The 26102-nt window shown below is 36.4% G+C and overlaps 2 protein-coding genes across 4 annotated transcripts; one reads left to right on the top strand and one right to left on the bottom strand.

Moving 5' to 3' along the window:
* Positions 1-904: 904 nt before the first annotated feature.
* LOC113038135 (KN motif and ankyrin repeat domain-containing protein 4-like) lies at positions 905-14894 on the bottom strand. Of its 3 annotated transcripts, none has more exons than XM_026195366.1 (11): positions 14710-14894; positions 11702-11777; positions 10276-11612; positions 7947-8130; positions 7650-7698; positions 7169-7501; positions 6987-7071; positions 5960-6179; positions 4888-5030; positions 4538-4738; positions 905-2359 (listed from the first exon to the last, which is right to left on the bottom strand). In XM_026195366.1, exons 2-11 carry the CDS (start codon positions 11727-11729, stop codon positions 2249-2251), a joined length of 2691 nt encoding a protein of 896 aa, XP_026051151.1. In that variant the 5' UTR covers positions 11730-11777; positions 14710-14894; the 3' UTR covers positions 905-2248. The 3 variants fall into 3 exon arrangements, with proteins under 3 accessions (XP_026051151.1, XP_026051141.1, XP_026051132.1); XM_026195356.1 differs by lacking the exon at positions 14710-14894 and adding an exon at positions 12503-12587 and having other exon boundaries at positions 906-2359; positions 7650-7701; XM_026195347.1 differs by having other exon boundaries at positions 907-2359; positions 7650-7701; positions 14710-14893.
* Positions 14895-19809: 4915 nt separating this feature from the next.
* Positions 19810-25052, top strand: LOC113041164 (angiopoietin-related protein 3-like). Its single transcript, XM_026199543.1, has 5 exons — positions 19810-20119; positions 20155-20252; positions 21403-21494; positions 21556-21683; positions 24177-25052. The coding sequence occupies exons 1-5, from the start codon at positions 19810-19812 to the stop codon at positions 24338-24340; spliced, it is 792 nt and encodes a 263-aa protein (XP_026055328.1). The 3' UTR covers positions 24341-25052.
* Positions 25053-26102: the final 1050 nt, after the last annotated feature.

Genomic DNA, 26102 nt, shown 5'->3' with positions numbered 1-26102 from the left:
ATATACTACACAGAGCCGTAATTCACTGACAATCTACACAAAAACGATTTTTCTCTCGATTTTGAAAGCGATTTTGTGTTAGTTGTCTGTGGTCTACGGCTCTGTGTAGTAACTGCCGCTCCACCTGAACCAGTGTTGCCAAGTCCGTGGTTGTTTTTCATGTCCGCCGGTCGAAGAAAACCCAATCCCAATAACTTGATATTTAGCGCCTAAAATGTGAATTTTACCAAGGCAACCCTCCCAATAAACGTATATTGTAACCCCGGGAAGCAATTTTTTATCCTGGAAACGCGTTTGTGCTAGTTTTGGACTAGTTTTGAGGAGCAACTGGTCAGGATTTGTTGTGAAAACCTGGCAACCCTGATCTGAACGCACGTGCTGGAGATATACTTCTAATTACAGGAGCATCTTTACTGATGAGATGAGCATGAAAATCGCAATTGATTTTTTGCACAGCCCTACTATAATTTAATTCACCCGTGGCAGGCAAAGAAGACATTTCAGCCAATAAGAATCTCCCTTGACTTCAGTGAATTCAAACACATCCTTGAGATATGACCATGGGTGATCCCTGTCGGGAATCTCTGGATCATCACCTATTTTAGCTGTCATCTTCCACCTCAAACTAACTGCTGCGTGAGCGTATGTTGGCAAAGAACTCGCGAAGTCGCGCGTTCTTTTTTTCAAAAGAAAACCAAATTTTTGGTTTGTAAAATCATTGTAATAAATACTTGAAGCGGGCATGGGGAAATGTATCGAAGTAAAAAGTAAACTTTGTCTTTAATAAAGTTGTGGAGTAAGAGTGAAAGTAGATGCAAATAAAACATACTCAAGTAAAGTACAGATCCCCGAAAAAAATACTTAAGTAAAGTAGTAAAGTATTTTTACTTTGTTACTTGCCACCACTGTTGCAGAAATACTATTGGGTCAATTGGCATTGGGTGGAGTCACACAGAGCAAATCAAAAACAGTGTCCATGTTCCAAATCACACCCTAAACCCTTGCAGTCTTCCTCTGAGTCCACACATTCATGAAGTAATGCCGCTTTGACTTTCGGGTAGAAGTCTACTGCTGAGCTCGCCAGAAGTGTGCATCGAGGGTGCATAGTGGCCCCAAAGGGGGCGCTCATGAGCACCTTTCTGAAGGCCAAAATGATGAATGGGATACCCTACGGTCTCGTGGACGTAACAGACAGGTAAACAAGGTGGCCATTGTAAGTCATGAAGTGTGCTATTTGGAACAGGGCCAGACCCTGTTCCGAAATCACCCCCATTCGCTTAAATAGGGCACTTAGTTTTTAGTGATGTCCGAAACCTTAGTGGACATATCGAGTACATTAAAACAAATAATGTATGCTCAATGGCTAGAGAACACCCACAATGCACTGTGAGAGTCGCACACCGAATGAAATGTTGTGTTTCGCCAGAAGATAGCACTTGCAGCTGAATCGTCCATCCATTCATTTTACATAGCGCTTATCCACTACGTACAGCCTAATACAATACAGGTAAAAAATCATTTTAGATTGATTATTAAATCCTTTAATTAGAGTTTATATATAATTTCCATGACAGTGTTCAAGATAAATCCTTTCTTCTTACTACCGGAGCTGCCAGTTTCAAATGATAATTAAACAGCCAGCGGACATTATAAAAAAGCAGCAGTCCTTACAGTTCTTGTTTTTTGGAGAAGCAACTGTGAATTTAGCATGTTTCCTAAATATCTGCAAACGTGATAAGTACATTAAAAAAATAATACATAAAATACAACACTTTTACAATTCATGCAAATAATAAACCTTCATGATGGCAAAGAACTGCAATGTAGATGTTAAAGAATTCTCTTCAGCTGATTTACTGTACTGAAGAAAATCCTCTAGACTAGCAAACCACACTGCTTTGAAGATGTCAGATTTGTTTGGCATTCAATGGATAAGCATATTGTGTTCAAATACACAGTCAACCATCCAAAGGATTTGGACTAGTTTAATAGAATAGTTTCATTTATTAAGTACATAAGAAGAAAAATAAGAAACTGCATTGGTTACAAAATATATTTTATGATCTGAGTGGAATTTATAGGAAAGATGCACATTTAACTGTTATTGCCAGTTCTGAGACAGTTATATGTACATTGACAAGCTTTATATTAGCAAACTACTGCCTTCCTGGCTTTAAGATATTGACATGTTATTGCTGTACATGTATGTTTATTAATGTAGAAATGAGTGAGATACCCAAGCTCCGCTCTAAGATACCTTGCATTTGTCTGAGCTCTTGGTTTCTGTGCGGGCTTTCAGGAGGTCTGCTATCTCTGTGTGAGAGGCCTGTGTTGCCAGAGATAACGCACTGCGGCCACCCTAGAGACAAAACAGAGATGTATGAATATGATAGACAATAATGCATGACATCTGAGATCTAAACAGCATGTGGATTAGGAATGCCACAATTCTCAATATAATATTACATCGCTTGGTACCACATCCACGGTTCAATATCAATCATATGACAATGAATCTGAAATTTTAAATTCTTATTTGGCCCATTTTCATTTTTGATTTTTAAATTAGGCTATAGGCTGACATTTTGCATGGTTACTAGCAAAGTGTGTACATTCAGATCAGAATTCATGATTTTACATTGAAATATCTTTGTTAAATATCTCAATTCATAGCATGTTTACTAAATACTATGATTATATGAGTGTGTGTGTGTGTGTGTGTTTGTGTGTGTGTGTGTGTGTGTGTGTGTGTACAAACAAAACAACAACAAAAAAAAGTAGAATATACACATTACTGTTAAAAAGTTTTTGGTCAAGTAAAATTTTACATTTTCTATGTAAACTTTTAGTTAGAAAGGATGCATTAAATTGATAAAAAGGGACAGAAAAGACTTTTAAATTGTTACAAAACAAAAATTCAGTTTCAAGTGAATGCTCTTTTGAACTTTCAATGAGTAAAAACAAAAGGAATTAAAAATGATTTATACATCTAGAAAGCTGTTTATTACTGTATTACTGTAACAATATTACTGTTTTTAAATGTAGCTTTAATGAGTATAAGAGACTCCTTTCAAAACATTAAGATATCATACTGATCCCAGATTTTCAAGTGGTAGTGTGTATATTGTATTGAAAGATTTGGGGTTTCTTAGTAACAGTCTAAAACTGCTACCATCTCTAGTAAAACCATTCCCTGAATGTCATGTATGAATCGAACAGTTGGACATTAATTCAATCTGAAAGACTGCAGAAAGTGTTTACAGCACCTGCTCTGTTTTAGAAGATGTATTATTTCTCAGAACAGCTCTTCAGTTGTAATGTGACGCAGATGTGACCTGACTAACGCTCTAGTTTCAGCTGTGGGCGAGCAGACTTGACAGCTTTCATTTTGTCTTACATGCATCCACATTCTTTTCTCATTCTCTCGTATAGAGCTGATAAAAGCACGTCTGTGTGGGATTATTTCAGCTGCCAAGCAAGGATTTCTCCTTTCTCGCATAAAGTGATTAGACCACCATTTAGCCAGCGTTATTTGTACACTGAAGGCTGTGAGTTCCTGTAGCTGAATGAAGAGTGTGAGGCTAACATCATGTTAACAGGGTCAGACAGGATTGTGACCAGCAGGTGGCACTTTGTTACAGAACTGTCTGACAGAAATGGCTCATTGTTGCCTTTTAACCCACACTGAACTTACTCTAAAGAGCTGTTGTTTTCCTCCAATGAAGTTTCTTTTCTTTCTTTCTTTTCAATAAAATTATTAAAGTTGGGAAAATGCTGCATTTTTATGAAATGCAAGGATAGTTGACATACAGTTGGCTTATGTTAACTAGTTTTTGTTATTGCCTTACAATGGAGGTCATGCCATTATGGATAGTTTAAAAGCTAAAATTGTCAGCTTTTATTTTTGTTACAGTGCATATTCTAATTACCCTGTATAAATTATTAGCTCACTTCTTTTACAAAGTAGGCTACTTTTATGCATTCATGTGCAGTTATGTTTTAATTTTAAAAAAATAGGGGAAGCAACATAAAAATTTACATTATTAAATGAAGTAAAAAGTGATTTTACAATGTAAATATTATATAAAATATATAATACATTAAAAGCATTATGTAAAACCTGACAATAAAAATATATATATATATATATATATATATATATATATATATATATATATTTTTTACAATTTTTATTTTTAACCATAAATCATGATATAAAACTTTTCAAATCTTTTTACCTTTGGGTTTGCATGTTGGCTATACAGAGGAATTTTTCTGAGAAGAATTAATATAATTTCTACTGAGTCCCTCAATTTACATTTGAAACAAAATATATATATAGTCGCCACAATTGATCAATTTGTTCTCACAATAAAATCATGGGCATGTTTTATTGATTTGTTGCCTTATTTCAGTTAAATCATGGCCATATTTTTTACATTTAATTTTTACTTTTCAAAAAAAACTGTTGGATGAACATACAGTTAGGTGTTTTTCTTTTTTGTTAAGGTTTGGACAGACATACACAAGAAATTACCTTGTCTTTTAAATTGGCATCGCAGTTTGCTTCCTGTAACAAAATTCGAACAATGTTGATGTGTCCCCGATCACAGGCGCTGATCAGTGGAGTGGTTCCTGCGTGATCCTGGGCATTAGGATCTGCTCCCTGTTCTAGCAGGAGACGCACCATTGGAACACGTCCATGTCTTACTGCCAAGTGAAGAGATGTTTGTCCCACCTAAAGACACATTTATGTACAACAGAAGAAAACACATTACTCTTCTGAAATGTTATAGAGTATGCAAATATTTTTTTGCAAATAAGCCGTCCATTTCAAACAAATCATTTTGATATAAAGTGTGCCAACTGGCTAATGCCATCCATCACCTGCCCAACACAGGCATTGACGTCACCAAGCTCCATCAGCTGCTGGACCACTTTCATGTCTGCTGGTGATTCTACAGCTGTCAAGGAGGCCAGCATGATAGCAGTGTAGCCAGACTTGTTTCTCAGGTCCACTTCACATACACCTAAGATTAAACAGAAGAAAACACTAGAAGTGTCCTTTAGTTCAGTTTAGGTTTATTCCTTTTGTAAATATTGGCACTTGTTGTACTGCAATGAAAATTTTATTTGAACTGTTTTTCTGTTTGAAAATGCAATGGATGAAAATTGGAAGCAGGTCATCCTGGAGGTGAGTATTCAAAGAAAATGTTATTTGGACAAAATAGTTCAAGCCCTAGTGAGCTGCCACCCTGTCTACCACCTTCTAAGGCAGCATCCAAAATTAAATAGAACTCAACAAGTGACAGATTTGGAACGCTCTACTTAGGCAGCAACATGTGTGCCACACTAAAAATATAGCAGTACTCACAAGAAGCACAGAGATAATGCTTGATATATTAAGATTTTGATGTTAGCATGTTGCTAAGCTAACCATGCTACATGCGAAGCACAAAACGGCATAGCACACACAAATAATCCATTGTCCAAGATGAGTTGGAAAGTTTGAGTACTTCTGTAGCTCCATTTAGCCACTTGTTAGAAACCAACTTCTTCAAAAGAGGCAAAAGTCAAAAAAAAAATAAAAATGGGGCTATTACCGAAAAATTTTATGTCATGGAATAAAATGTGGAAAAGGGTCTTCTATTAACCACAGACCTTATTTCATGTATTTAAAAAAATAAATAATAATAAATAAATAAATATACATCCATCCAAAAAATGCAAACTCGGACTTTAGGACTCATTCCTGCACCACTCTATTGACACTTCAGTACTAATTTAAATGAAGGAATAAAATGCTGTCTATAATAATGAATGTGACTCTTCCCTTGGAAGTATGTGTTTTGCTTTCATTAGCCCCAAAGAATTCAAAGATAAAATAACCATAATGAAAGACGTACAGTATTTAAAACATTTATTTCCAATGAGAAAAAAAATGCATGTTAACACTGACCTGTGTCTAAAAGGAGCTTAACGACGCTGAAGTTACAATGAGACACACTATAGTGCAAGGCGGTGTTCCCATTATCATCCGCCATGTTGACCAGGAACTGAAGGACTGTGGGTGTTTGTGAGTTAACCTCGTTGAGATACAAAGCAACAGTGTCGGTACATGCTCCCTCCTCAGCAGAGATGTGAAACCACTGCTGGAACACCACAGTGAGAGCCTGGCTCTGCAAATCATCAAAGAAGACCAATACTAGAGGTATGACTTAACAGGACAACAAAAACATCAAAACAATTGACAGCTTCAGCTCTGCATGGTACTGTGGTAACTCGTATTCTGACAGAGTCAAACTTGGCAGAAGTAGTAAATATTCATTTATCAGCTGCTTGTCTCCAAAGTACAGCAACTAACAGTAAACTTCTTGCAAGGACAATGTCACTGGAGGTACCTGAGATTAAGGGCCAGATTTACTCAAAGCTCTCTCACCAGTGCACACCCTCTTTTTAGTGTTAAGAGCCTGCTGTTAGGATTTATTAGAGACAGTGAAAAATTGGCTATGAAAGGGCATGGACAGTTATTTTTTCAACTGACCTTATTGCATATACATTTGTAGGAGTTTCCCTTTCAGATGCAAAATTTATTGGAAGAGAGTATTTCAATTAAGTATGAAATGTGAGTTACTTAGGTTTAGACAAGAAAATTAATTGTTGTTTGTGACATTATTTAACACTCAAAAAAGCATGTCTTAATCCATTTGGCGCTTGACATTGCTGCAATAGTTTCTAATTTATGCTGTTCTTGGTAGATTGCATTGGTCATTTATGACACTTTTATAGTCTTATACTAACTGGCCCTATTTAGTAAATTTGGCCCAATGTGACTTGCTCAAGGGTTCAGTGGTGATGGTTCAGGTCTCATTCCATGGAGGACTTAGAATAGCAACCCCTTTGTTTTCTAGCTTCAAACTAGTACAAACCACCACCCAAAATAGGAAAGCTGGGAATATTACACACATAAAAATTTTTTTTATTACCAGTTCATTATCAGGTTCTGACACTTTATCCATGTGGTCTCTCATGAAATAGCATGCCTCTATGAAATCTTTATCAACAGCTTTCCTGGAGAAAAAAAAAACGGTTTCCATAGGTATTTAAATTTATAAGAAAGCTACTACATCTCATATTGCTGTATGACCTAAAGATGTATTCATCACACCTGTTTTTCTTCATTGCCAGAGATTTCTGTTCTGAGTCCGTGCTCAAAGAAATGCAATCATTCCCTTCTTCCTCTATCTGATCCTCTAGATCTCTTGCCTGACTTGTTTGCTTGTGTAGATTTCCTTGTTTTGTGGTCTCTACATCTATGGCATCTTCTTTTGGACTGAATTCTGCATTTTTACTTTTGCATGTTTGTATGCTGGACTCTGTTGTCCATGTGGTCCATAGTTTGCCTTCTTCTTTAGTTGTGTTCTTCCTAAGGCCAGCATCCACTTCTGCATGCTCTTGTGGTTTGATAGCAGTACTTATTTCCTCTGTCTCCATGCTCCCACTTCAGAATGTTGAAGGTCAAAGAGCATTAGTATTCTGAAGTCACTGTTTTGGTGGATTTGTCTGAAGTCACTGGTTATGACTATACTAAAATACTTTCTATTCTAAGACCATTAGAAAAAAATTGCCCATAGTGGTGATAGATTTACCTGTCTCTTATGCTGATTGTCTTCAGATGTTCTCTCTTGGGGTTCTCTCCTACTACAAGAAGAATTTCTATCATTTTATAGTCTTGCAATTCACAGAAATGCTACAAAAGACCATCATACATATTTTCATCATACACTGAAAGAAAAGAAGTACAGTAGCTAGGGCAGAATAGCTTGTCACTTAGACAGTAGCCTCAAAAAATTTAACTTTTTGCATAACAGCCCCTAAAGGGTGCATATTAGTATAGTTATAAGCTTGCTGTACCCCTAAATGTGCAAATGAGCGAGGAGTCATACCTGGTTGTGAAGCATCACCAGTAGGAAACACATAGAGGGAAAGAATGGTGACCAAAGTTGTTAACTGCTCTTGAATAGTAGAGACACGTGGAGGCAAGTGGTCTAAAGACATTTTCCCTGATGAGTCGTGTTCACAAAGGCATTCCCATTGCTCCTGAAGGAGCTCTTGTAATCTTTTCACATGCACTGTAAAACCCGACAAGTTAACTTAACTCAAACCGTTTGAGTAAACAGATTGCCTTGATTTAAACCATGTAAGTTTTAAAACTTTGCATTCAAGTAATTAAGTGATTAACTAAGTGCTGATTGAGAATTAGTGATGAACAGCTGCTGTTAACAAACAGAATCACTGAAGAAAAGAGAAACACAAGAACTACTACAACTGACTTCAGACACAGACTTAGATGAAATCAACTGAAATAAAATACATGAAATCTCTCAAGATCTGATTAAACAACCCCACAAACAGCATCACCAGCTCCACTTATTAATAACCAGACTGACTTTATTTCTGTCAGACGTCTACAGAAGATCTTATTGAGAATGAACTAAGGTTTAGATGTTGATTTATTGTTTCATTTGAAGTAACCATGTTAGAGATCAGTGTTTGCTTTAGTTGGGCTCTTGACCCTTGATTTCTGTCTTAGTCTTTTCTCTGGCTGTTATAACTGTGTGTTTCTAAAACATATTTGTTGTAACTCAAAAGACCAGAAGAAATGCCATCAGGTGTTAACCTGTACCTAGATGTAGGTTGTTATACTTTATATTGGTATAACAACCAATTATATATATTATTATGCAACTGCTAGGAGTCTAATCTCTGATGAAATATGGGTTGTGTAATTAAATTGACTGTAGTAAAAGTGATACTTACAGCCAGTGGTTCTGTAATGAGCAGTTAATACAAAGACTTTCCAAACAGTTTGGTCTTCCATGGTGTCAGTTAGTCACACACAGAGATCAATAATCAGAATATGAACCTCAGCAATGGTGACCATAAAAGAAAAAAAAAATGCTGCAGAGCATGCTGGGAGCCATGGATGAGTTTTGTACTACAATAGTACCCAGCATGCATTGCAGCATGTTTTTTGTCACCATTGTTGAGGTTCATATTCTGATTATTGATGTCTGTGTGTGACGAGCTACTGGCATAGAAGACAAATGTATGTGTACAAAATGTTTATGAAATCATTTTTATATTAACTGATTATCACAGAATCACTGGCTCTTAGTGTCATTTTTGTTAGGTCCACTTGTACTAATTACACATTTGTTTCATCAGAGATTAGACTATGTATAGATCAATATTTGTGAATAATAATGAAAAATTATCATCACAGCTATAAAGTACAACAATCTACATGTAGGTACAGGTTAACACCTGATGGCATTTCTTCTGGGCTTTTGAGTTACAACAAATATGTTTTAGAAACACACAGTTATAACAGCCAAAGAAAAGACTAAGACAGAAATCAAGGGTCAAGAGACCAACTAAAGCAAACACTGATCTCTAACATGGTTACTTCAAATGAAACAATAAATCAACATCTAAACCTTAGTTCATTCTCAATAAGATCTTCTGTAGACGTCTGACAGAAATAAAGTCAGTCTGGTTATTAATAAGTGGAGCTGGTGATGCTGTTTGTGGGTTGTTTAATCAGATCTTGAGAGATTTCATGTATTTTATTTCAGTTGATTTCATCTAAGGCTGTGTCTGAAGTCAGTTGTAGTAGTTCTTGTGTTTCTCTTTTCTTCAGTGATTCTGTTTGTTAACAGCAGCTGTTCATCACTAATTCTCAATCAGCACTTAGTTAAACACTTAATTACTTAATTGCAATGTATATCTTCTTTCAGTGAACTCAACTGAATTAAGTTCAGAGTACTCATTACTGTTAGTTTTTTCAACTTAAACGGTTTAAGGCAATCAGTTTCCTCAAACGGTTTGAGTTAACATAACTTGTCAGGTTTGAGTAAGGCTGTGTCTGAAGTCAGCTGTTGTTCCTTTCTCTCTTTTCTTCAGTAATTATGTTTGTTAACAGCAGGTGTTCATCACTAAAGCTCAATTAATCACTTAATCACTTAATTGCAATGTATATCTTCTTTCAGTGAACTCAACTGAATTAAGTTCAGAGTACTCATAACTGTTAGTTTTTTCAACTTAAATGGTTTAAGGCAATCGGTTTCCTCAAACGGTTTGAGTTAACATAACTTAAGGATATCTGTTTACTCAAACCGTTTGAGTTAAGTTTACTTGTCGGGTATTACAGTCAAGGCAATCGGTTTACTCAAACGATTTGAGTTAAGTTAACTTGTCGGGTTTTACAGTGTGGTGCTCCACATCTGCATGTGATACTGGAGGTTCATCCAGAACTTGAGAAACAGTTGCCTCCACTGTTGGCATCTCTTGCCCACTTATTAATGTTTCCTGCAGTTCTACCACAGGTTCAAGACTTTGTGTACTTACTAAGGAGCTTTCAGATGAAATCACCTTGGCCAGTGTGTGCCCCATTTCAAGCTGTACGGTCAACTTCTTGATCTTCTCATCCTTGAGAAGACTCTCCTTTACTTGCTCTTTCTGCAAAGCTCTTGTCTTGTCTAGCTCTACCTCGAATTCATGAAGTTTCTGTTCCAGCAAAACAACTTTTCTCTGGAGACTTTCAGTGAGAGACTTAGTTTTGTCTCCAGTTTCTAAGAGATCTCTTTCTCTTGAGACCGTTTTACATCTTTCAATCTCTGGAAGAAATCTTTCAGTAGTTGAAGTCATTGCAACTGCATCAACTTGTTCAGAAGAAACCTTGACATTTTTCTCTAGCCGGTCATATTCTCGGTTCATCCAGTCATCGCTTGCTTTGTCTTGATTTTCTCTGATAGTCGAAGAAGTGTCCCAGTTCTTAATGTGTAGAGGAGCAGTGGGTACATCCAGTGGCCCGGTGGTCTTGTTTTGGGAATGTAATTGGAGCAAAAGTCTCTCTCGCTCCTCCTGCAAAATACATATCTGCGCCTTGAGCTCAGGAACGACTCGGATCTCCTCTTCTAATTCCCCAACTCGTTCAAGAGCTGCAGTGAGCCGCTGGAGGGTCCCGTTTGCTCTACCTATCCTTCTGTCGGAGGCATGGAATACATCTTCAGAAGAGCCGGTTTCCTGCATTAGATATTCCTTGGGGCTGCTAGGGCTGGTTGGATCCTCCGTTGACTCAGAGTGTTTTCTCAATAAAACGGTCAAGGGTAAACTGGAGGCTCTCAAGAGATTTGGCCTGACGTAACATCCTAAGGGCTGCTCATCAAAAGCCTCCATCTCTGCAGATGTGAAGGACTTATAGATGGGTTCTCCCCTCCTGGCATATCCAGCCGAAACACTGTCACTAGATCGAAACTCAAAATGTTGTTGAGAGTCTCCCAGTTTTGTTTTGGGCCATAAAGTGCGTACTGAGTTCCACTCTGTATTTCTGCATCCATAACCTGGAAGGCTTAAGTTACGTGACAGGACACCATTATTTCTCCCTCTTTGCCTTCTCTGCATTGGCACCCTCCTAATAGTGTTGCCTTTCTCAATGTCATCGACATACTTGAGAAAGTCCAGGTCCAGATGGAATCCATAGGGTGTCTCTACAGAATAGGAGGGTGGTCTTCTTTGGCTCCCATTCTCTTTTGGAGAGATGCCGTTCTCTAAAAGAGAAACACAAAGGTGAGTTGCAGAAAGGATGCACAGTATGCAAAACAGTCCAAATGTATTCAGACCACTGGAACTGCAGTACCTTTTTGGGTATCCATTGTTCTTAGCATAAGTCTGTTTTCAGCTTCATGTGGTTTTTAGTTTGTGTCTCTCACCACCTGAGGGCAAAAATACATTACTGTTACTCTGATGTGTTAAATGAAACAGAATCAAGAGCTTCTAAGCGCTGGGAACACAAGTTGAGATGAAAGTAGGTTGTCCATGATTATTTTTCAGATTTACAGAGTCAGACTCTTTCTACTCTTTCTCTCTATCTATTCTCATCTCTCTTTCTCTATCTCTCTTTTACCACGTAGCACTTTTAAGGCACCACAGAAGCAGCCACAGCCCAAACAATGTGAGCTATGCAGTAAACACACGAATAGCTGAGACCAAATACTTACACTAGCTCACATACACACAGACAAACACCTTGGCATTGCTCACACTGGTAGAAAAAATAACTATCTTATTTAAAATTATAGTTGCCCTTCTTTTTTCATACCTGTCTGTTCCACCGTTCTTCTCTATCAGAGATCAGCCAGACAAACGAACAAACAGGAGCTGACCTTTTTTTTTTTTTTTTTTTTTTGGTTATGACATACCTCAGTATCTGATTATACTAAAGCAAACTGATCTGAAAGAACTGATATAACAATTTGGGTATATGGGCCATGTCTGATAAAAAAAAAAAATGCATTGCTGATATAGTCTTATGCTGTTAGGAAAATGGGGCTGAATGATTTTTTTTTTTCTGAAACACAAATCTTTCCTGTATCCTGGAGATCCAGTGGTCACTGGGCTGTCTAATCCACCTTCCAGCTCTAGTCCTAATTAAACACACCTGAACTGGTCTTCAGGATCACTAGAAACTTCCAGGCCGATGTGTTGGAGGTAAACTCTGCAGGGAAATAGCCCTCCAGGAGCAGGATTGAACATGCCTGTTATGTAAATACACCTAAACTGTGTTGTTAGGGCATATGTTTAAAATGCACATTTACTCACAGACACACATAGACTGACACAACCCCAATTTCACCTCTCTCATATGCTGATACGATATGTTAAAATGCTCAAATGTTTCTTCATATGCTTGATATCTCACCTTTGACACCAGTCTTCTGCAGTCAGTTTTCTCTTTCAGGTTAACAGTTAGGCGGAGCAGCAGTTTGAAAGTTGCTAGTTAAGTTAGAGAAAGTTGCACTGTTGACATGTTTAGAACTAGCTACCTGAAATTGACACATCCCGTGTAATAGCACAGAATTTGACGTTGAAGACCCCTTGAGTACTTGTAGAGTTTATTTCTGTCCTAATACTGAAAATTAAGTTTTTTAATACTGAAATGTAACTCTAATATAAATACTAAATAATTATATTTATAAATAAATACTTAATTGCTTCTAGCATACAGACAACTTTAATACTGAGTCTTATTTCAGCCATTTTACTAGATTTAGGATTTATTTGGTCACTTTCACAATGTAGTCTGTGTTCATTGAGTAAGGCACACTCCTCTCAGTAATGATTATTGTTCCCTTCTCTTTTTTTGCAGCACTAGGGGGAAAAAATCTCTTTGCTGCATTCTTTCTTACACCACAAATTGGATTGAAACTCATGACAACTTAAAAACTACTACCACTCTAAGAACAAAATTGGAAACACTGTGTCCTCTGAAAGGAACGGACAATTTAAGGTGCTAGGCCAGGATTGGAGGATGGAAAAAAGACCAAACTAGAAACTTGAGAGGTACAAACATTTTATCCTGCGTAGAGTTTCAAACTAGTCTGCTACAACTGGAACTACTTATATTTGAATTTCACATTCAGTCATATACAAGCAAACATTGCTGCAAAATGCATATCTTTAAAATTACTGTGTGGCTTTTCTAATTGTGTCCTTTCATGCAGTATCTCACCTCGTTGTGCTATATACTGTATCACTAAAATGTGTCAGATGACTCAATCTGTTCACTCTTTCTTCTCTAGAAACAGCATATATGTTATGCTAGCTGTGTTTTGACATGCACATTTAACAGCTCAAGTAGACCTGAATCACTTTTACATAAATCAGACTGCTAGTCCTGCACACTTTCTCACCCACTCACATTTTTAACACACACAATAGACAGAAGTTTCACTCTTCCTGTTTGGCCCGGTAAGTGGTGTGGTTTCCTTGGCTCAGATCCTCACTCTTTCTCTTCTGTTTGGAGCTGGCTGAAGGACTAAAGCCAAAGATCAGTTCTCCTGCTCTCTGACCCCCATCACCCTTTCGCTTTAGGAAGAGAGGGTGTGGTGGAGAGTCTCTGCTACTGAACATTTCGGAATGACTGCTGTGAGAAAAGAGCCTATCTATCTATCTATCTATCTATCTATCTATCTATCTATCTATCTATCTATCTATCTATCTATCTATCTATCTATCTCTCTATCTCTCTATCTATCTATCTACACTTTCTTATCCTGATAGTGTTGTCGTTTCTCTTCCTCTGTGGGATTTTTTCCATGTCCACAGTATCTGGACCATGCTGACAATCTTGGCTCTGTGCCAACAGCAATACGTGCACGCACACCAGTTACATGAGAAGACATGTGTGCAGCAAAGTAAATTCTGACTCACTGTATAATCAAGCACATGAGGGACATTCAGCACTTGGTGCCTGGGGAACATTCAAAAAGAGTCTTTTAAAGTCCTGTTCACTGGCTCAAATTGAGAAGTCAAGGACATCTCTCTATTGTTTTAGTGAAACAATCACTACATCAGAAGAAAGTCTTTGGATCTCATTTGAGAGAGTGGACTTCCTGAGAATTTGTTTGTGCAAAATAAACAAGTGACATATCATATGAAAGCAATATGAGACATCCAAAGTAAACTTAATTTAATTTAATTTAATTGCAATATTATATTCCAGTGCAAAAAAATAAAATAAAAATCTGGACACCCTGAGTTTAAAGATATCCTTAGAATTTTGCCCAAACACTTTGACTTGACTTTTTTTATTTTAATTTTTTTATATTAACACTAAATTAAATATATTATAGGGCTGTATCTTACCTTAAACATCACAAGTCTGGCATTGTGTCCTCTCTGTGCTGGAGTTAAGTCTGTTCAAATCTACACTTTTCTCCTTCTTCTGAGAGGCTTCAGAGGGAAAGGCAGACAAAAGGCATTTAAGCAATGCCAATGTAAAAATTCTTGCAAAACATAAGCAGTGTTATTGTGTGCGGAGGGCTGTGGGCACTCTGGCCTTCCATGACTCCGCCCCCAAACCCATCAGCGCCAGTGGGTGGAAGGCAATCTACATAAATCCTCCAATAAATGTATGAGGGTGGGCTGAACAACTGAGAGGTGGGCGGGGCTTTGGGCACAACTGCATCTGAGGGATGTTTCTCAAAACAGGATCCATGTGATGGCAGGGGGCCCGAGTTTATTTGTACAATCTGGGGCACTCAGAAAACTAGCCCCACATGAAACTGGGTGAAAGAGGACCCTAGAGTAACCCGTCAGAATCTCTGAGCACATGCATCTACACCCGCCCACCCACACGCTAAGTGTAATTCAATCCACTGTATCATAGTGCTCACCACCCATAATAATCATGAAAATAGTGCAGGGTTTTCATGAGTATAGGGCACAGAGTGTTAGAGGCTCTCTAAGGACATGCCATTCATTCTTCATGTATCTCCTTTCTCTTCTGCTCTTCATTTTAAATGTATTATTGGAGATTTTCAGCAACAGTATCAACAAGGGAATGCTTATTGAATATAGAAATCTAGAAAAGATGACGACTCAAAATGCTGGAATGGATTTTTTTTTTTCTTGTGCAAAAGTAGTAGAAAACATTTAAAAAGAGTACTTATTATGGAAATAACATACCTTAAAAGAATACAGTTGAGTTTGAAATGAATGTAGCATTTTTTTTTTATACATTTAATTGGATGTTAATTACAATCAAATGAAAATGTTGCGGTCTTAAAAGTTATATTAAAATCAATTAGTTGAACTTAAGAGTGTATTTTCCTGCACTTATGTAGGACGTAAATAAATATGGAATTTCATAATTATTTCTATAATCTTTTAAAGATATGCTGACAAGCATTTATGGAATAATAAATATATTTTAATGTTTATTGAAACTTGTGTTATTTATGTTATTTATTTGTAATACTCAACTGTTACACAGCTGCAATTTAGTATGTTAAAACAATATAAACTTTAAATGAAATATAAAAAAATACACTACATTTAAAATGATTATCAAGTACTTGACCTTAGTATTTTATTCAACAGACTGAAATAAGCATGACTTTAAAGACTATCAAAAAATTATGGTAAAAGATATATATATTTATTTTTTACTGGGGAATTATTAAAAAGTGTACATTTTAAAAGTGTACTTAATTGTGTTAAGAAATAGCCATGAAAGTGTCTTTAAGCAAATAAAGACAGAATACTTTAATTTAAGAGTAGGAAAATTCAAATTAAATGCAAAAAATAATAATAAACATTTTCAGGCACAATTTTCTGACACAGTTTCCTGAAAATGGGCCCAGTTTTTACAGTTTTCAGAAACTCAGTTATGCAAACTCATTTTAATGGAATCAGTTTTTAATTGTGTCTAGGAGAGAGTGAACTATATTATCATATAAAACACTTCACTGGTTATGACTTCAATGTTTATTAAATTAGTTATGTGGGTTTGCCTCTAGCAAAATAAATGCACTTCTGAACCAAGTCTTTTTATTTTTTTTATTTTTTATTATTATTTACTTATGCCAATGAATTCTTCACTTACACTATATGGGTATTTCACTTGCTAAAGCTTTAGGGTTAGACGTAATTGGTTGCCGTTTTAGATCCCACTAAACTAGATGTTACATACACTACATTATAGTCTGTGTGGAAATTACTGTCATTTTGCAACTTCAGTATCCTTCATAATTATATTCCGATTTTGTCTAAAAGGTTGTATCTCTTCACACTAGAGCATTTTTACATATACAAACATGTTGACACATCAGTGATATAATAGAAGGTTGTAAATTACGTATGCAATCCATGTGTATTCTACTTCAGGAAAACCCATTCATAACTAACATTAGATAACAAATATGACTTCATCAATCCTTGTTCAAACCATACAAACAGCAAACTACAGGGATGGACATAAAGATTGCTGGTCAATGAGAAATTGTAAATAAAAGCTTTAATCCATTTTACTTTAATTAAAATTTTTTAAAGTGTCTTCCTTATGCAAGTAAACCTTCAACTGGAAGCTTTCTGATTTACGTTTGAATGAATTCTGCTTTGATTTAAACCGAACCGATTTCACAAATTGTTCTTTTTAGTCCTCGGGTTGTGAAGGTCAGGAACAAGTGTGCTTGAAGTTGTAGCGATCAGCCCCCTTATATAATCATCTGTGTTCTGTTTTCGCAGTCTCTGCTTAAATAGAAGGCAGAGGGAAGCAGAACCATCTTTCAGGAAAATAAGAAATAATCTCACAGCCATATGGCAATGCGCAGTGGCATAGTTATAGCTAATGGTTAGTTTTAGTTTTAGTAGGACGCTGGAGAGCTATGAACCCAGAGCTGATGATATTAGCAGCCGTAGCCTAAAGACTGCACACACACATACAGAGAGAGAGAGAGAGACTTGGGCAATATTGGTATGTTTTGATTTTCAAAATTAAAGTAGCTGCCATCGCTAACTGTAGGGGTTATTTTGCCACAGTGACCAGAGGACATCAAATCTAGTGCACACTACATAATCTGAAAGGGCAAGTTGCCACTTAAATTGCAAAATAATGGTAACATATATAGTGCTGCATCAACTCATGGAAAAAAAAACTTCCTTTCCTTATTATAATTTAATAGCACATTATTAGTCGTATTTGCTAAGGCAAGCATCATTATTACTATTTCTCAGACTTACTGTTAGTATGCTAGTGTGCAAATCTAAATTCAGCCCAAAGTCGCATCCGAAATGTTGGCGGAAGTACTAGGTCATCTAGGTACTGTTTTTGCAATTCATATGTACTGCTTTTGTCGTACAGTTTTTTTTGTATACTGTATTGTAGCGAAGTATTCAATTTCAAATGCAGTGTGTTATGGTGTGTACTGGGAAGATACGAGTTGAGAAGTTGTAATTCGGACGTCAGTTGCTTTCAAGTAACTTGGGTCAAAGCATAGATGGTGATTTATCTTTTCTAAAAAACGAATCAGTGTATCGCTCGTAAATATGACTTTGTGGTACCGTTCATGTCTGTTCAACTTGTAAATACAATCTTTCCGACATTACATGAACGCACAATTACTCAAGCTGGAAATGCTGTCCCTGCCTGCAGCTTCTTCTAATCGGTCTACTTTGACTACTTTGAAACTGACTTTTATTAGTTGCATGTCAAATGCTGGACAGGACATTTAATTTCAAAAGTGCACCTCTACCATTATTAACTTAGCTGATATTTGGAACAGTTCTTATTTTTTGGTTGAAAAATTGCTATAAAATGTTAATTTTGTTCATTTTCTTTTAATTTTGAGCAATATTATTTGGGCAAAGTTAAAGGAAATACAATTAAATAGAAGCACAGTATTGCAAAAAAAAAAAAAAAAACATTCTGAGTGAACTGATCCTAAGGCTCACTATTTTAGGAAATTCTGGAACTGTTTCGCCATTTCCCATTTTGTGGAATGCCAATCTGTTTTACAGTCACTTACAAGCCAGCCAAGTATTCAAATTACTGTCTGTCTTGTGCACATTTTCACAGTGTGTGGTATACTAAGATTATACAAGAGACTTGTATTTTCCCTCCATCTTGTCAAAACAATCTGGAAACCTCAGGTCATTCTTTTAGCTGACGCTTTTATCCAAAGCGACTTACAGTTGCTATATATGTCAGAGGTCACGCACCTCTGGAGCAACTAGGGGTAAAGTGTCTTGCTCAGGGACACATTGGTGTCTCACAGTAGATTCAAACCCATGTCTCTCACACCAAAGGCATGTGTCTTATCTACTGCGCCAACACCACCCTTTCTTTCTCGATTCTTCCAAATCAAAACTAGCTTGCAAGTCAAATATGCTCCATTCTGACCTATTAAAAAAGCTATGAAAGGAATTCTAAAAAGATGTAAAAAAATATTAGGCCACAGTGTCCAACTGTAAAATAATAATAATAATAATAATAAATAAATAAATTCCATGGTTGGTTTAACAAAAGTAAGAAATCTGACTGCCTTAAAATTAAGTGTTTATTGAAACTAACTTTTTTTAAAATTATTATTACTGTATTTATTTTTAACAATGTGTATGCAATGTAAGTAGTTTTGGATAAAAGTGTCTGCCAAATGCATGAATGAAAATATTCTGGAAAAGTGCTTATTAATATTTGAAAAACAATCACCAAGGTCTATTTACATATTTTTTTGTAATAAGACACAGTAATTTCAAATTAAGTGTAATAATATTTATAAATAATAAATTCATGATATTTGTAAGACAAAATACATCAAAATAAATGTTAAAATATTTCATGTTAAAATAAAATAAATGTAATATTTTTAATAGTGCTGTAAAATGATTAATTGTGGCATTAAATGTAGATCTTCTCGTGTTGCATCATATTTCCTTTTACAGCGTTGCGATTTATTACCAATAACTACACGATTCTGTTGAGCTTATTAATGCAATAACCAATCAGAGGCATTCAGATTACTCATCGCTGGATATGCCACAGTTTTGTTCAGTGTGCAAACTTGCCGACTGAATTCTGATCTTTTGTGAATTCTTGAACATGAAAATGTAAATTTGGAAACATTTTTCAAAACCAAATGACACCAAGAATCCAAATAGAACATTTATGAACTAATTGGTCTAATCTAACACTCTTCTTGATCATTTAACCTTTATCTTCACAGATCCTTTGGACAGATTCTAAAATTGTATGTTGCATGTGTATGTTGTTGTGAATAAGGCTGAAATTGTATGGTATTTGTGCATTTCAACCCTTTATTTACTCACTTGAGTGCTGGGATTTATGAAAGTCAACATCACCCTGCTTAATGATTAAAGGGAGGAGGACTATAAAAGAAGTTCAAAACTTTAGGCCTCTTACTCCGAGGGCTGTGAGGACCATAGTCTTAGGCTAAAGAAGCAATCATGAAACTGCTTGTACTGTTGCTCCTTCTGGCATCCTCTCATTCCTTCCCTACAGAACCCACCTTTCCTGAACATCAGACAGAGAGTCGCTTACGCTTTGCCGGTCTGGATGAAGTTTGGCTTTTGGCAAACGTCCTCCTACAGCTGGGCCATAGCCTGAGGAACTTTGTGCAGAAAACCAAGAATCAAATCAACGATATTTTCCAAAAGCTCAATATCTTTGACAAATCCCTCTGCCAACTTTCTGTGCTGGCCAGTGAGACCAAGGAGGATGAGGAGGAGGAAGAACAAAGACAAATAATGAGGAAATAAAGGGTCTGAAACTTCTATGATATCTTTCCAAAGTGGAAGAAATCATAGAAGAGAGGATCAATCTGAAGTTGAGCTGTCTGTCCCAGAGTTTGCTCTCGGCTGAGCAGCTTGCTGAAATCTCCATGCTCAAGGTAAGGACAGATCAGTAACATCTTCAATATCTTTGATAGAAACAGAACATCATTTATGAATGTTCTCAAATGTTAACAAGCAAGATGATTTATATGTTAGGGCATTTATTTGCGTTCCAGGGTTGCCGATTTAAAGGGGTCATCAGATGCTCATTTTCCACAAGTAGATATGATTCTTTAGGGTCTTAATGAAAAGTCTGTAACATAGTTTGTTTAAAATTTCTCAATGGTAGTGTAAAAAAATTTTTGGTTGCACTTTATTTTACAGTACGTGTACTAACATGTACTTATAGTGTACGTACAGTGTATTTATCTAAGAAAGTTCTGGTAACGCAAGGTAACTGCATGGGGTAGGGTTAGGTTTAGGGGTAGGTTCAGGGTTAGTACCTAGTTATTACATAGTTATTGTAATTGCTATAATAAGTACATAGAATGTACATGAGGAACAGGACTGTAAAATAAAGTGCTACCAAATTTTTTATATTGTGTGGGATAAAATACCAAATAGACTCTGGAGAATTGACACAACTCTTTACCCAATTCAACTTTAAAGTATTATTAAGATAAAAAAAATCAAGCATTTAAAACCTCCCTCAGCTTCTATACCACATAAAACCTGTTTCTTCAGATGTAGAATGGTAACTTCATGTATGTTATACAGTATGTGCAGCAGCAGTATTTCTTACCTGCCCACTGCTGTGTGTGTGTGTTTGTGTGTGTGTGTGTGTGTGTGTGTGTGTTTGTGTGTGTGTGTGTGTGTTCCCTACTCACTGCTGTGTGTGTGCACTTGGATGGGTTAAATGCAGAGCAGCATTTCTGAGTATGGGTTACCATCCTTGGCAAATGTCATGACATTCACCTTTTCACTTGCAGTGAAAGAGCAACCTGAGGCAGATATGGGATTTGGAAAGCTCCTTATGAAAGGTGTATTTATTTATTTATTTATCTATCTATCTAGCTCAACTCTGCCCGAATCCAGGAAATTTCTGAAAGTGTGGACTGGAAAACCTAAAGCAACAGCATCTCAGGATATCTTCCATACTTCACATCTGAAGGGAGCTTTAGTTGTATGGGATGCAGGGATAGTGTGCTCTGGAAATTGTCACTGCTTCTGTTCAGTTGTAAACCAGCGTGTCAGGTTGTGTTGCAGATCTTCCAAAGGACTGCGATGAGGTCTTCAGTCGACGACAGATATCCTGTGGCCTATATGTCATTAAACCTCAAGAGTCACAACCGTTTCTTGTCAGTTCACTGAGAGTAAGGATAAGGCATTTTCTTTCTCACATCTCTGATTTCTGAAAAGAGCCAGAGGTGATTGTCCTCTGTCTTCCACAGAGAGAGTGTTCACTGTCATCCAGCGCAGACATGATGGCTCTGTGGACTTCGACCTGTCCTGGGAGAAGAATGAGGATGGATTTGGGGACTTCAGTGGTAAGTTAAATCAAGAATGTTGTGCTCATAAACTGAATATGTTCCGTCTGTGATTATAGAGTGGAGCACAATTGAACGCCCTGTGATTGGTGTTGAGAAGTCTCAAACTTAACACCCTACTTTTAGTATCACTTTTTACTACATAATTTCACAGTATGTCCAATTTGACCAGCTTTCTAATTTTATATTGTTGCCTTCCTAGGCCCAATGTGTTCTCAAGAGACATCCTGGCATAAAAACTTTCAGAATACTTACTGAAGAAATATAGTATCTGGTCAGGCATGTGGTTAGAATTATGCCACAGTAGGCTATTTAGAATTCATATACTAAATTCTGGTAGCACTGTAAAAAAAAAAAGCTCCAGTGTGCCCTGCAATTTATTATATATATATATACAGTCTTGTTCAAAATAATAGCAGTACAATGTGACTAACCAGAATAATCAAGGTTTTTCGTATATTTTTTTATTGCTACGTGGCAAACAAGTTACCAGTAGGTTCAGTAGATTCTCAGAAAACAAATGAGACCCAGCATTCATGATATGCACGCTCTTAAGGCTGTGCAATTGGGCAATTAGTTGAATTAGTTGAAAGGGGTGTGTTCAAAAAAATAGCAGTGTGGCATTCAATCACTGAGGTCATCAATTTTGTGAAGAAACAGGTGTAAATCAGGTGGCCCCTATTTAAGGATGAAGCCAACACTTGTTGAACATGCATTTGAAAGCTGAGGAAAATGGGTCGTTCAAGACATTGTTCAGAAGAACAGCGTACTTTGATTAAAAAGTTGATTAGAGAGGGGAAAACCTATAAAGAGGTGCAAAAAATGATAGGCTGTTCAGCTAAAATGATCTCCAATGCCTTAAAATGGAGAGCAAAACCAGAGAGACGTGGAAGAAAACGGAAGACAACCATCAAAATGGATAGAAGAATAACCAGAATGGCAAAGGCTCAGCCAATGATCACCTCCAGGATGATCAAAGACAGTCTGGAGTTACCTGTAAGTACTGTGACAGTTAGAAGACGTCTGTGTGAAGCTAATCTATTTTCAAGAATCCCCCGCAAAGTCCCTCTGTTAAAAAAAAGGCATGTGCAGAAGAGGTTACAATTTGCCAAAGAACACATCAACTGGCCTAAAGAGAAATGGAGGAACATTTTGTGGACTGATGAGAGTAAAATTGTTCTTTTTGGGTCCAAGGGCCACAGGCAGTTTGTGAGACGACCCCCAAACTCTGAATTCAAGCCACAGTACACAGTGAAGACAGTGAAGCATGGAGGTGCAAGCATCATGATATGGGCATGTTTCTCCTACTATGGTGTTGGGCCTATTTATCGCATACCAGGGATCATGGATCAGTTTGCATATGTTAAAATACTTGAAGAGGTCATGTTGCCCTATGCTGAAGAGGACATGCCCTTGAAATGGTTGTTTCAACAAGACAATGACCCAAAACACACTAGTAAACGGGCAAAGTCTTGGTTCCAAACCAACAAAATTAATGTTATGGAGTGGCCAGCCCAATCTCCAGACCTTAATCCAATTGAGAACTTGTGGGGTGATATCAAAAATGCTGTTTCTGAAGCAAAACCAAGAAATGTGAATGAATTGTGGAATGTTGTTAAAGAATCATGGAGTGGAATAACAGCTGAGAGGTGCCACAAGTTGGTTGACTCCATGCCACACAGATGTCAAGCAGTTTTAAAAAACTGTGGTCATACAACTAAATATTAGTTTAGTGATTCACAGGATTGCTAAATCCCAGAAAAAAAAATGTTTGTACAAAATAGTTTTGAGTTTGTACAGTCACAGGTAGACACTGCTATTTTTTTGAACACACCCCTTTCAACTAATTGCCCAATTGCACAGCCTTAAGAGCGTGCATATCATGAATGCTGGGTCTTGTTTGTTTTCTGACAATCTACTGAACCTACTGGTAACTTGTTTGCCACGTAGCAATAAAAAATATACTAAAAACCTTGATTATTCTGGTTAGTCACATTGTACTGCTATTATTTTGAACAAGACTGTATATATATATATATATATATATATATATATATATATATATATATATATATATATATATATATATAATATTGTAAAATAGAAAGCTGAACAGCCAATGTTTAACCTTACCATATGAAAACACTGATAAAGACTGTGAAGCTACCTTGTTATATGATGCCAGAAAGATCATAACATAACAGGGTTGAACAGAAACTAAGGGGTAAAGATAAATTCAGCATTTTTTCTCAGATTAATACATAACAGATTACAGGACAAAAAAAATTAATGTAATGTTGATGAATTGGCTGAAGTTTCAAGAAAATTTAAAATAAAGAACACATTTATATATATATATATATATATGAATATAAATCTTTTTTTTATTTTATTTTTAAATTTTTTTTAGGTAGTCCCAGTGCTTTTGCATAATAGTGTTCTTTGAAATTGCAAACTAAGTTTTCTTCCGATGACTGCTGCTGTTTCCTTTAGGTGGGTGGTGGTTTAGCGTTTGCGGCGACATTAACCTGAACGGCAGATGTAATCAGAGCAGACCTCGTAAAAAGGGAACCCACTGGAAACCTGGCAGGGGAGCCACCAGCTCCAAGGCCTCAGAAATCTCCATTAGTCATCTCACAAAGCCACAAAGCCCTTAATATCAACAGCATGTGTAGAAGCACAGTATGATTGCATTCATGCTGAACAATTGCATCTTGGTTTAATGGACATGATCAAGTTCCCAACTTTGTTGAGTATGAACATATCAATATGATGCAGTTAAAAAAGTTAAAATGGTACAATTACTGTGAATAGGCCAGTGTTCTCCACATGATTCAGTCATTTTAATTACATTGTAATGAGAATGTACTGAACAACTCTCATTAACCCTTCTGAGAGCCACTTTCAGTCATGTGTTTCAGCCATTGAGAAGTCTTAAGCACAAATGTACAGCTTTTGCCATTCTTGCACTTCTTCCCAAAAAATATTTTCTTTTCATTATTTTAGTAGCATTAAATTCTAGGAATTTTCAGTGGAACCTACACAGTGTGTGAGAGAGAAAGAGAGAGAGAGAGAGAGAGAGAGAGAGAGAGAGAGAGCAATATTGTTCATAGTTGATGCAGTGCCGCCCTCTGCTGAGCATTGTCAATATTTGCAGTCATTTTCAATTAAAGCAGTAAAACTGTACATATACAGTATTATGTACACACAAAACTGTGCCATTTGGGCAACAGAAATCTTTAGATTTTTATTTAATTTTTAAACATGTTTTTTTTTTTTTTTTGCTTTAAATTATTTACAAAATTATAGTTTGTACAACTATTAGGGAAACAATATTTTCCTGAGGCTTCATGTACCAAGGCTTCAACAGTTACATACATACACCATGGGGATGTGCATATGCCAAGAAGTTGTTGTTGTTTTCTCCTTGTCTTTTTTCTGTACATTGATCTTTATGATTGTATCCCATAAAAAAGCTAATGTGTTAATATAATAAATATTGATGACTATAAGAAAACCGACTTCTGATTGAACCATTTGACCAAATATATATAATCTTTCGTTGTGTATATTCTCCAGCTGTATCAGTGTGGTATAATTTGTGTTCAACAGTGTCTAGTACAGGCATTGGCAGACACTCAAAAAGGACCCGTTTAGCAGGAGTATCTGTCAATTAACAGCCAAATAGTTTGATGTTTTAAGAACAACCGCCTTTACGAGATTAGCATGACAGCTAAGCAGAAAATGTAGGTACAGAAACTAAATATAAAAAATCGGAAATAGGAAAGAGAGTAAGAAAGTGAACGTATACTTTATTCTCATTTTTTAAGACATAATTTGATTTATTGGTCACACTTTAGTTTGGGGACCAATACTCACTCTTAACTAAATATTAGCTTCTAGTTTTGCCTTAATAAACTCCTAATTTGCTGCTTATTTGTAGTTAGTAAGGTACAGTAGTTGTTACAATTGGTTTGTGGTAGGATTGAGAGATCTAAAATATGGTTATGCAGAATAAGGCATTAAAATGTGCCTTACTCTAATAAACAGCCAATATGCCAGTAATATGTGTGTTAATAGGCAATGTGTTACCAATATATTTTATATGTCATGAAATATTATTGTATATTTTATTTTATATACCACGTCAAAATGTGTGGTTGGCTGATATTCAGAAGAAATCAATCAAATTCAATAAAATTGTATTATTTATTTATTATATTATTTTTATTAGTACCTTTATTTACTCAATTGGTAGAGCACTGCACTATCAATCGCAATGTTGGGGGTTCGATTCCCCGGGAACACGTGATTTGTAAAAATTGATAGCCTGAATGTACTGTAAGTCGCTGCTAAATGCATACATTTAATTTAATTTAACTTCAGCATCCCATTAATCGGAAGTCTTGGGGACACATA

The sequence above is a fragment of the Carassius auratus genome, chromosome 2 (assembly GCF_003368295.1).
Source record: "Carassius auratus strain Wakin chromosome 2, ASM336829v1, whole genome shotgun sequence".
NCBI lineage: Eukaryota > Metazoa > Chordata > Actinopteri > Cypriniformes > Cyprinidae > Carassius > Carassius auratus.
This window is presented reverse-complemented; position numbering and strand designations above follow the sequence as displayed.